This window comes from Entelurus aequoreus, linkage group LG05 (genome assembly GCF_033978785.1).
Source record: "Entelurus aequoreus isolate RoL-2023_Sb linkage group LG05, RoL_Eaeq_v1.1, whole genome shotgun sequence".
NCBI lineage: Eukaryota > Metazoa > Chordata > Actinopteri > Syngnathiformes > Syngnathidae > Entelurus > Entelurus aequoreus.
Window position 1 is genome coordinate 12,760,801 of NC_084735.1, and position 12,264 is coordinate 12,773,064.

At 40.4% G+C, this 12,264-nt stretch overlaps 2 protein-coding genes across 2 annotated transcripts in view; one reads left to right on the top strand and one right to left on the bottom strand.

Moving 5' to 3' along the window:
* Positions 1 to 1,529: 1,529 nt before the first annotated feature.
* Positions 1,530 to 6,164, bottom strand: LOC133649609 (transmembrane protein 69-like). Its single transcript, XM_062046230.1, has 3 exons — positions 5,907 to 6,164; positions 2,237 to 2,282; positions 1,530 to 2,166 (listed from the first exon to the last, which is right to left on the bottom strand). Exons 2-3 carry the CDS (start codon positions 2,273 to 2,275, stop codon positions 1,567 to 1,569), a joined length of 639 nt encoding a protein of 212 aa, XP_061902214.1. The 5' UTR covers positions 2,276 to 2,282; positions 5,907 to 6,164; the 3' UTR covers positions 1,530 to 1,566.
* A 3,942-nt stretch (positions 6,165 to 10,106) lies between these two features.
* gpbp1l1 (GC-rich promoter binding protein 1-like 1) overlaps positions 10,107 to 12,264 on the top strand; it is a 53,669-nt gene continuing 51,511 nt past the window's right edge. Inside the window, exon 1 of the mRNA XM_062047106.1 lies at positions 10,107 to 10,308. The gene's annotated coding sequence lies outside the window, so the exon portion shown is untranslated. The remainder of the gene's footprint in view (positions 10,309 to 12,264) is intronic.

Here is a 12,264-nt window from a genome sequence, read left to right on the forward strand (position 1 = left end):
TTAAATACCTCCCCCCCACCGGTCCCTGGGACAAATTTTCAAGCGTTGACCGGTCCGCAGCTACAAAAAGGTTGGGGACCACTGGCATAGATGATGTTTTACACATCATCTTCAAGTCACTTTCTGACAGTCTCTTCAGGATGCACCGTTTTGTGGGCGGTCTTATTTACGTGCCTCCACTTGGACAGCGTCATCTTTGTTGTAGCGGTGTAGCGTGCAAGGACGGGAGTGGAAGAAGTGTCAAAAGATGGCGCTAACTGTTTTAATGACATTCAGACTTCAATCAATAACGGAGCAGCATCTCCTCATCCGTGGCTCACTAGTGCAACAACAACGCCCGAAATGTGTCCCGGGAAAAAGCGTCCAACCGGAACTCTCTAATAACTAAAGTTCCTTGGGTGAATAATGTAAACTCACTATACCGGTATGTTTTAGTGCTTTCATGGTGAGTTCACTGACAGATATAAGTAAGAACTTTACACTACTTTATATTAGAAATGGCAACAGTGGAGGATGAATGTCACACAACAAGAAGATAGAGAAACGACTACGGTGTCGGCACGGACTACAAAGGTGGAGGCGCGCAATTTTTCAGGACTTATGCAGATCCCAAATACAGATCGGCAGGTACCAGAAGGTAAGAAAAGTTGCTTTTGCATAATATTGCGAAACAAAACGCCAGATAATATGTCTTACCTTATACACACAGCATAATAATACTCCTAAGTTGAAGCACAGTACAATCCATCAAGTGGTGTGGCTTCATAGCTTACCAAAGTCCTACTAAAACAGTTTGATAGATTGTTGACTGCCATGTGTAATGTTCTATATTTTCAATGGAACATATAAAATGTTGGTGTTGTTTACTTGAGTCATATTGCCATCATAGTGCAGCCTACATGTATCTCATGTGTGGCTGCCATCTACTGGTCACACTTATCATTACACCAGGTACCAAATAAAATAGCTTCGAGGTCAGTAAGCGCAACCAGAATTATTCCGAGCATTAGGCATTAGTTGTAAGGCGCACTGTTGACTTTTGAGGGGAAAAAAAGGATTTTAAGTGCACTTTATAGTCCGGAAAATATGGTATATATTAGGGCTGCAACAACTAATCGATTAAATCGATTATTAAAATAGCTGCCGATTAATTTAGTCATCGATTCGTTGGATCTATGTTATGCGCATGCGCAGAGGTTTGTTTTGTTTTTAATTTTTTTAATTTTTAATAACTATTTATAATTTGCAACATTTACAAAAAGCTGACAAACAATAATCAAAATAAGTATGGTGCCAGTATGCTGTTTTTTTTTCAATAAAATACTGGATAGGATAGAAATGTAGTTTGCCTCTTTTATCCGATTATTAATCGAAGTAATAATCGACAGATTAATCGATTATCAAATTAATCATTAGTTGCAGCCCTAGTATATATATATATATATATATTTATTTATTTTTTTACAGTACCTGTATTATGATTTCCCTATCAAATGAATGAATAAATATATAAATAAAAAGGCGGATCCTGAGGATTAATCGTACATTTTATTAAGTTGAGGTGACTCACGAACTTAGGAGCTTTTTCTCAGCGCAGAACTTCTTCAGCATCAGCGTGGCCAACAGCGAGAAGGCGGCCACCAGCGTGAGGACACGCCTCATGGCTTTGAACCAGGCGGGGTAGCCAGGGAGCAGTCTCAGGTCATAGTGCAGAGACAGACCTAACCCCAGGAGAAGGACCGGGACCCCCGCCGCCACATTGTGCCCGCAGAGCAGCGCCAGCCAGGCCAAGAGCGACGGAACCACGCTGTTGCCCAGGTTCTTCCAGTCCGGCCGAGCAGGACTTCCATCCGGTATGGCGAAACCCCAGCGGGCGCCCCCCAGGAAGGAGACGATGCAAGCGCCGTACACCAGTTGGGCGTACGCCACCTCCGGGTAGAAGGACTGCGTCGTCGCCATGAGGACGGGGGCAGCCACGAAGGGCACCAGCACGGAGAAACCGAGGTACAGGGCGGGTTTTGGAGCCTGCGTGATGGTCCTCAAACTGGAACCCTTGGTGTCTGAATGGCAGAGACGTGAAGCAGCCCAGCTGACAGGTGTGGGTGCAGACCACACCGGAGCACTCGTCTTCAAAGCTGCAGCTTGAAGGCATCTCCATGTTGGACGCTGCAAGCACACCACTCAGGTTCTCATCACACCTCACTGGTAATCACACACACTCTTCTCCTGGACTTACCCCACCAATGAGATATCTGCCAGCTGCAAGTCCCAACATGTCTGATCTAAAGAAAAAACATATTTCATTAGACTTACGTGACGGGGTTCATTTGTTGACACTCAATTTAAAGGAGCCATACGTGACTAGATGAGGCAATTCCTCATCTCGTTGAATGCTCCAATGCTGAAGTTGAAGTGAAATGCTGACAATGTAGGATGAATGGAAGAATAGTTTGAATTTCCAGGAAAAACGGAATTTGGGGTTTGGAACTTGGGAAAGTGTTAGTTGGATGAGTGGAATGTGTTGAAGGTGGAATAGTTTGAATAGGTTGGAAAATGTGGAAATGGTGGAAGTTTAAAAAATGGATAATTCATTTTGAATGGGGAAAATGTCCCTTAAAACTTGGAAAACCGGGAATTTTTTTTTAATCGTTGAAGGAGAGCACACAATTCCTGAATATTTTGAAGTTGGAACGGTTTGAATCGGATAAAAAATGTGGGAGTTGTGGAACTTTGAAGAATGTCCCATTCATTTCAATATGAATTTCAGGAAAAGAGGGAATTTTTGGGGAAAATGGTAAAAGGCTTGAATGTTCTGAATAAGTTGAAATGTTTGTTGTTGTAATTTTTCAAGTCGGTCTAAAAATGTTGAAGTAGTAACATTTTTAATTTACAAATGGTATTAAGGAATTTCGGGAAAACAGGGAATTTTTCCAGTTCAGAAAAAGAGTATAAAAAAAAAAGGGAATTCCTGGAAATTTTTTGAATAATTTGAATGTGTTGAAGGTGGTATAGTTTGAATAGGTTGAAAAATGTGGAAATGGTGGAAGTTTAAAAAATGGATAATTCATTTTGAATGGGGAAAATGTCCCTGAAAACTGGGAATTCTTGGAAATCTGGGAATTTTTTTTAAAAATTGTTGAAGGAGAGCACACAATTCCTGAATATTTTGAAGTTGGAACGGTTTGAATCGGATAAAAAATGTGGGAGTTGTGGAACTTTGAAGAATGTCCCATTCTTTTCAATGGGAATTACTGGAAAAGCGGGAATTTTTTGGGAAAATGGTAGAAGGCTTGAATGAGTTGAAATGGTTGGTGTTGGAATTTTTTTAATTGGTTGAGAAATGTTGACGTAACACTTTTCATTGAGAAATTGTATTAAGGAATTTTGGGAAAATAGGGAATTTTTCCAGTTAAAAAAACTTCGTTTTTTTTGTCCTGATTAAGAGGAATGTTTGGACGGTGGAACGGTTGAAGTGGGTTGAAAATGTGGAAAGAGTAGTTGACAAAAAAAAAAAAAGGGAATTCCTGGAATTTTTTGGAACTTGGAAAAATAATAATTTGAATGTCCAGAATGAGTGGAATGTGTTGAAGGTGGTATAGTTTGAATAGGTTGACAAATTTGGAAATGGTGGAAGTTTAAATAATTGATAATTCATTTTGAATGGGAAAAATGTCCCTGAAAACTGGGAATTCTTGGAAATCCGGGAATTATTTTTTAATTGTTAAAGTAGAGCAGACAATTCCTGAATATTTTGAAGTTGGAACGGTTTGAATCGGATAAAAAATGTGGGAGTTGTGGAACTTTGAAGAATGTCCCATTCATTTCAATGGAAATTTCTGGAAAACTGGGAATTTTTTTGGAAAATGGTAAAAGACTTGAATGTTCTGAATGAGTTGGTGTTGTAATTTTTGTAATTGGTTGAGAAATGTTGACGTAGTAACATTTTTCATTGAGAAATTGTATTAAGGAATTTCGGGAAAACCGGGAATTTTTCCAGTTAAAAAAACAACTTTGTTTTTTTGTCCTGATTAAGAGGAATGTTTGGACGGTGGAACGGTTGAAGTGGGTTGTAAAATGTGGAAAGAGTAGTTGACAAAAAAAAAAAAAAAGGAATTCCTGGAATTTTTTTGAACTTGGAAAAATAATAATTTGAATGTCCAGAATGAGTGGAATGTGTTGAAGGTGGTATAGTTTGAATAGGTTGAAAAATTTGGAAATGGTGGAAGTTTAAAAAATTGATAATTCATTTTGAATGGGAAAAATGTCCCTGAAAACTGGGAATTCTTGGAAATCCGGGAATTATTTTTTTAATTGTTAAAGTAGAGCAGACAATTCCTGAATATTTTGAAGTTGGAACGGTTTGAATCGGATAAAAAATGTGGGAGTTGTGGAACTTTGGAGAATGTCCCATTCATTTCAATGGAAATTTCTGGAAAAGCGGGAATTTTTTTTGGAAAATGGTAAAAGACTTGAATGTTCTGAATGAGTTGGTGTTGGAATTTTTGTAATTGGTTGAGAAATGTTGACGTAGTAACATTTTTCATTGAGAAATTGTATTAAGGAATTCCAGGAATTTCGGGAAAACCGGGAATTTTTCCAGTTCAAAAAACATCTTTGTTTTATTGTCCTGGTTAAGAGGAATGTTTGGACGGTGGAACGGTTGAAGTGGGTTGAAAAATGTGGAAGGAGTAGTCGACAGAAAAAAGGGTTTTCCTGAATTCCTGGAATTTTTTTGAACTTGGAAAAATAATAATTTGAATGTCCAGGATGAGTGGAATGTGTTGAAGGTGGAGTAGTTTGAATAGGTTGAAACATGTGGAAATGGTGGGAGTTTGGAAAATGGCCAATTCATTTTGAATGGGGAAAATGTCCCGGAAAACCTGGAAATCTGGGAATTTGTTTGGAAAATGGTAAAAGACTTGAATGTTCTGAATGAGTTGGTGTTGTAATTTTTGTAATTGGTTGAGAAATGTTGACGTAGTAACATTTTTCATTGAGAAATTGTATTAAGGAATTCCAGGAATTTCGGGAAAACTGGGAATTTTTCCAGTTAAAAAAACAACCTTGTTTTATTGTCCTGATTAAGAGGAATGTTTGGACGGTGGAACGGTTGAAGTGGGTTGAAAAATGTGGAAGGAGTATTCGACAGAAAAAAGGGTTTTCCTGAATTCCTGGAATTTTTTTGAACTTGGAAAAATAATAATTTGAATGTCCAGGATGAGTGGAATGTGTTGAAGGTGGAGTAGTTTGAATAGGTTGAAACATGTGGAAATGGTGGGAGTTTGGAAAATGGCCAATTCATTTTGAATGGGGAAAATGTCCCGGAAAACCTGGAAATCTGGGAATTTTGTGGATTTGTCAAGGGAAAGCCTGCAGTTCCCGAATAGCCTGAACAGTTTGAAGTTGGAACGCTTTGAATGAGGTGAAAAATGGAAGGCAAAATGTGGAGAATAATAATAATAATAATAAAAACCCGCTTTGGAGCATTCACTCAAATATATCCGCCATTCCTCCACGGTTTGATTTCAAGTTGTCAGGACTTCCGGTCCCACCACGTTACAAAAGTTACTTCTGCATGTTAGAACACTTTTAGGGATTCTGCAACATTTAAAATTTGCAAGTTGACTAATGTTCGTTTTCAGAATAAAATACTAATTTGTCCTTTTAAAAAGTCCTGTTAATTTGTATATATACAAATCTACACTTATCAAGTCAAATGAACAATCTGCGTCACTTCACAAGTTTGTAGTATTTTCTACACAAATCTAGTCCTTTTATTTTGTATTTTGCCCGGCCTTGTTGCAGTGTACTTTCTCCTATTCAGCGAGCTAACAGCCCAAAACACGACGCAATATCGAGCATTCCTTCATGAATGTCCACATTGACCCGCACGGATGTAAAAGTACCTTGTTGTTGTCTTCAACAGCTTGTCAAACTCCGCGCTTCCACCTCAACGCTTCAATGTTGACGTTCTCTGGCTTTATCGGGGCTCGTTGGTCGCCATCTTGCTCATTTCATCGGGCATCGATTAAATGCCTGAGCTGTAAATGTGTCCTCTCAAACACTTCAAACTGACATTTACGTCTTCCTCGCTGCATTTGAACTCATCATTTCACAACCAAACTAACCGTCAAATCTCACCTTTTTCCCTTTCAAACTAAACACGACAAGTTCCGCTATCGATTGTTTTGTCCGTAGACGCAGCATTGGCTGCTGTGACGCGAGGAATTGGGCCGCCATCTTGAAGTGGGGATGAGGAGCTGGACAGCAGCCTAAACCAGTGTTTTTCAACCTTTTTTGAGGCGAGGCATATTTTTTTCATTGAAAAAGTCCGGAGGCACACCACCAGCAGAAATCATTTTAAAAAACTAAACTCAGTTGACAGTAAAAAGTCGTCACAGTTGTTGGATATGGCTTTAAACCATAACCAAGCATGCATCACTATAGCTCTTGTCTCAAAGTAGGTGTACTGTCACCACCTGTCACATCACACCCTGACTTAATTGGACATTTTTTGCTGTTTTCCTGTGTGTAGTGTTTTACTTTCTGCGATGAGGTGGCAACTTGTCCAGGGTGTACCCCGCCTTCCGCGCGATTGTAGCTGAGATAGGCTCCAGCGCCCCCCGCAACCCTGAAGGGAATAAGCGGTAGAAAATGGATGGATGGGGATGTTTTACTTTTTGTCTTGCGCTCCTATTTTGGTGTCTTTTTCTCTTTTTTTGGTATTTTCCTGTAGCAGTTTCATGTCTTCCTTTGAGCGATATTTCTACTTTGTTTTAGCAATCAAGAATATTTCAGTTGTTTTTATCCTTCTTTGTGGGGACATTGTTGATTGTCATGTCATGTTCTGATGTACATTGTCTTTGCTCCACAGTAAGTCTTTGCTGTCGTCCAGCATTCTGTTTTTGTTTACTTTGCAGCCAATTCAGTTTTGGTTTGGTTCTGCATAGCCTTCCCTAAGCTTCAATGCCTTTTCTTATAGGCACTCACCTTTTGTTTATTTTTGGTTTAAGCCAGGGGTGTCCAAAGTGCGGCCCGCAGGTAATTTTTTAACGGCCCCACGGCACATTCTAAAAATACGATGAAAAAAAAAAAATTCCATAAAAAGTGGTATAAAAGAGCAAACATGTGAAATGTAACAAGAAAATGTTGCATTATTTACTCTAATATCACAAAGCTGCCATGCAGGCTGTTTCTTTCTTTAAAAAATAATAATGAATCAAAATCAATGTCATTATGAATTATTGACCTATTCAAGGCTCCATTTACTTCACATTAAATATTCCACTTTGAGATATTTTGGGGGGAAAATGTTGCATATTTTTTGGTGGCCATTTAAAAAACAAAGTTTTTTAAAGAAGGGTCTAAAACGAACAAACAAAATACATAATCAACAATAAAATTTATAATTGACGGATAGATCGGAAGTTGATCTTGAGACTATTGTGGTAAAAGTAAAAAAAAATGTTGGATTTATTTTTTTAAACTTTACTGACCAGTACTCTTTTGGATCCCCAATAATTTTAGTGGGACTCTTTTTTTTTTTAAGTGTCATTGCTCAAAAAAATAATGAATTAAAATCAATGTTGTTATGAGTTGTTCTCCAATTATTATATAATCTCAAATATTCCACTTTAAAATTTTGTTGGGGGAAAATATTGCATATTTTGTGTTTTTTTCCATTAAAAAACACGGTTTTCCTTGACAAAAATGGCATACAACTTAAAACTTTAAAAGCGTTATATTGACAGATAGACCTAATGTTGATTTAGGGATTTAAACCTTTAATAATAATAATAATAATAATAATAATACTAAATAATGACACATTTGTCATATTTTTTTTGACCAAAACCTTTTGGGGTCCCCGGGATCAAGTCTGAGTGGAGGTCTAAATGTATCTTTTTTTATACATATATTGTATTGGTTTTTAAAATAAAAAATATCAGAATGGCCCCCGCTTGCTTTGATTTTTCAGTGTGCGACCCTCAGTGGAAAAAGTTTGGACACCCCTGGTTTAAGCATTAGACACCTTTTTACCTGCACACTGCCTCCCGCTGTTTCCGACATCTACAAAGCAATTAGCTACCGGCTGCCACCTACTGATATGGAAGAGTATTACACGGTTACTCTGCCGTGATCTAGACAGCACCGACACTCAACAACAACACATCATTTGCAGACTAGAATTACTGCTTTGCAAAAAATATTTTTAACCCAAATAGACAAAATTAGATAATCTCCCACGACACACCAGACTGTATCTCACGGCACACTAGTGCCGCGGCACAGTGGTTGAAAAAAACTGATCTAATGTACTCATACATTGTATATGTAGGATATATGCATGTATATACTGTATAACCTAATCATATTGTTTCTTGAATTAAAAATAGCTGACCGTTTTTTCCCCCCTTCTCTGGGATTATATTCCCAGTTTTTGATCTCGGTTGTCTGGTCACTTAAAGCAGTGGTTCTCAACCTTTTTCAGTGATGTACCCCCTGTGAATTTTTTTTTAATTCAAGTATGTGGGCTCTGTACCGAGGATGTCGTTGTGGCTTGTACAGCCCTTTGAGACACTTGTGATTTAGGGCTATATAAATAAACATTGATTGATTGATTGATTGAAGTACCCCCTAATCAGAGCAAAGCCTTTTTGGTTGAAAAAAAGAGATAAATAAGTAAAATACAGCACCATGCCATCAGTTTCTGATTTATTAAATTATAACAGTGCAAAATATTGATCATTTGTACTGGTCTTGCTTGAACTATTTGGAAAAAAAGATAGGTTTTTATTTATATTTATAAAGGATTTTTGAATTGTTGCTATTTTTAGAATATTAAAAAAAAATCTCACGTACCCCTTGGCATACCTTCAAGTACCCCCAGGGGTACGCGTACCCCCATTTGAGAACCACTGACTTAAAGCATATAAGAATATTGTATTACTGTTAAGCAAACTATGAATGATAAAACATGTGTCCTTTATCATAGCTACGCGTATGACAAAAAAAAGCGTGTTTTTTTTTTGATTGATTGAAACTTTTCTTAGTAGGTTGCACAGTGAAGAATAGTATATATCTGTCAGTGTTTCCCATAAACTGCCAAGATACCTGTGGAGGTGGGGGCGTGGCTATGGGCGTGGCTATGGATGGTGAGATCGACAGGCGGATCGGTGTGGCGTCTTCAGTAATGCGGACGCTGTATCGATCCGTTGTGGTGAAGAAGGAGCTGAGCCGGAAGGCAAAGCTCTCAATTTACCGGTCGATCTACGTTCCCATCCTCACCTATGGTCACGAGCTTTGGGTTATGACCGAAAGGACAAGATCACGGGTACAAGCGGCCCAAATGAGTTTCCTCCGGTGGCGGGGCTCTGAGAGAGGAGAGGAGCCAGATGAGGTGGTTCGGGCATCTGGTCAGGATGCCACCCGAACGCTTTCCTAGGGAGGTGTTTAGGGCACGTCCGACCGGTAGGAGGCCACGGGGAAGACCCAGAACACGTTGGGAAGACTATGTCTCCCGGCTGGCCTGGGAACGCCTCGGGATCCCCCGGGAGGAGATGGACGAAGTGGCTGGGGAGAGGGAAGTCCGGGCTTCCCTGCTTAGGATGCTGCCCCCGCGACCCGACTTCGGATAAGCGGAAGAAGATGGATGGATGGATGGACAATCCGGGGTGTGGGATGTGAAGGGGGGGGAATCGTGGTATTCAGTGAGGTAAGATGAATGAAATGCGCTGACAGTTCATTGCTCCTGCCAAATGAATTGCACTGAGTGGAGCGGATCACCACTCCAAGATGGCGGCCCCGCGTCTCGTCAGCGCCAGTACGCAGTAGCGCTCCATGCTGCGTACCCTTAGAACATGTCTATGGTAGCGTCTGCCCGTGGCGTAAAAAAAGAGTTGCATTCAAGAGTACGCATGTTCACGTTGTTTAATATTGCTACTCTATTCATAAAGTGTTAAAATTAAAACTTTTGCAACCATCATTGGTGTTAAAAAATCGAATTATTTAAGTTATACTGGCCAGTGATAAAAAAACATCTCATTTTTAACGATTTGTCAGTTTACCTCACAGAGCCGAACCGTCCCGAGTTGCATAATGACGTGACGTCTTGAACGCAGCATCATTGAGTCCGTTCGAATCCCTAAGGTGCCAGCAGCGCCAGTGGTGAGCGCACGGAAAAGCCAAACAAACACCTTCAGCAACACCGCCGGGGACATTCTACTCACACCGCGGCGTCGTCTCGTCCTTACGGGAAGACTCGTTGTGCCCTCGAGTCCGTCAAAAGCTTGCTGGGCTCCGGAGAAAGTAGGTGGTATTGTCACACAACATTGCAAGTTAGCTCGCTAGCATGCTGCTAAGGTAGCCATTTTGAAACGGTGTTGTTGCAACGATGCCAGCTCTTATTTACTTATCTTGTACACCACTTGGGGTATATAAGTGCATTTACGTGTGGAGAACTGAGCCCTGGGGCGACACTAGCGGCCCGTGTGAGCACACCTCGCCGCATTCGGGTTCAGTTAACAGGCTAGCTGTGAGCTAGCACATGCTAAGGCTAACGTAAGGTAAGTACATGATGAGTTAGCAACACTGACTATTTTATCATAGCACACTCTCATCATCCATCCACTTTGGAAAGTTTCAACATCGGAGTCGGTCTTTGTGGGAATTGCACCTTTTGAACATTTGTCAACTTGGGGAGTTGGTGGTAACGTGTTTGGCTACAGGCGCATGCTTTCGCTGTTTTTGCTCACGTCGCAAGTGTTTGGAGACAACATGTCGGTCTGGTCCGTCCCCGCTGCTGTGTGTAGTTGTAGCAGCCGCTGCCAACTCATTGATGCGAGCTGTTACGTCACAGTTCAGCGGGAGTGCGATGGCGGTTGGGACAAAGTCTGTTTTACTTTGATGTTAAGCTGCATTATATGGAACGAAACCGAAAGTTAATTCAACCGTCATGGTGTACACCAGTGTTTTTCAACCACTGAGATACAGTCTGGTGTGCCGTGGGAGATTAGCTAATTTCACCTATTTGGGTTAAAAATATTTTTAAAGGCCTACTGAAATGAATTTTTAAAATTTAAACAGGAATAGCAGATCCATTTTATGTGTCATACTTGATCATTTCGTGATATTGCCATATTTTTGCTGAAAGGATTTAGTAGAGAACATTGACGATAAAGTTCGCAACTTTTGCTCGCTGATAAAAAAAAGCCTTGCCTGTGCCGGAAGTAGCGTGACGTCACAGGAGCTAGTATTCCTCACAATTCCCCGTTGTTTACAATGGAGCGAGAGATTCGGAGCGACAAAGCGACGATTACCCCATTAATTTGAGCGAGGATGAAAGATTCGTAGATGAGGAACGTTACAGTGAAGCACTAGAGAGGCAGTGATGGACGTATCTTTCTTCGCTCTGACCGTAACTTAGGTACAAGCTGGCTCATTGGATTCCACACTCTCCTTTTTCTATTGCGTTTCACGGATTTGTATTGTAAATCACCTCGGATACTATATCCTCTTGAAAATGAGAGTCGAGCACGCGAAATGGACATTTAAAGTGACTTTTATCTCCACGACAATACATCGGTGACACACTTAGCTACTGAGCTAACGTGATAGCATCGTTCTCAAATGAAGATAGAAACAAAATAAATAAACCCCTGACTGGAAGGATAGACAGAAGATCAACAATACTATTATACCATGTACATGTAACTACACGGTTACAAATTCTCAGCCTGGTAAGGCTTAACAATGCTGTTGCTAACGAAGCTAAGGCTAATTTAGCAACTTAGCAACCGGACCTCACAGAACTATGATAAAAACATTAGCGCTCCACCTACGCCAGCCAGCCCTCATCTTCCCATCAACAGCCGTGCTCACCTGCGTTCCAGCGATCGACGGCGCGACGAAGGACTTCATCCGTGGGTTTGGCGGCAAGCATCGGCTAGGCGTAGTAAGTAGTCCTTGTTGTGTTGCTGTAAGTATTGTACTTAGCCGCTAATACACCGATCGATCCCACCTACAACGTTCTTCTTTGCAGCCTCCATTGTTCATTAAACAAACTGCAAAAGATTCCCCAACACAGATGTCCAGAATACTGTGGAATTTTGTCGAAGAAAACTAGAGGTTTTTGTATCGGGTCGATGGGGTCCAACCACTTCCGTGGATTTTGTGACGTCACGCGCATAAATCATATCCAAAGGAGTTTTTCAACCGGAAGTGTGGCAGGAATTTTAAAATTGCACTTTATAAGTTAACCCGGCC

Bases quoted from the DNA above. Each gene is read 5' to 3' on its own strand.
- LOC133649609 (XM_062046230.1), bottom strand. From the start codon at position 2,275: ATGTTGGGACTTGCAGCTGGCAGATATCTCATTGGTGGG. The intron at 2,167-2,236 runs GTAAGTCCAGGA...GTGTGCTTGCAG, and splicing joins GCAGATATCTCATTGGTGGG to CGTCCAACATGGAGATGCCT.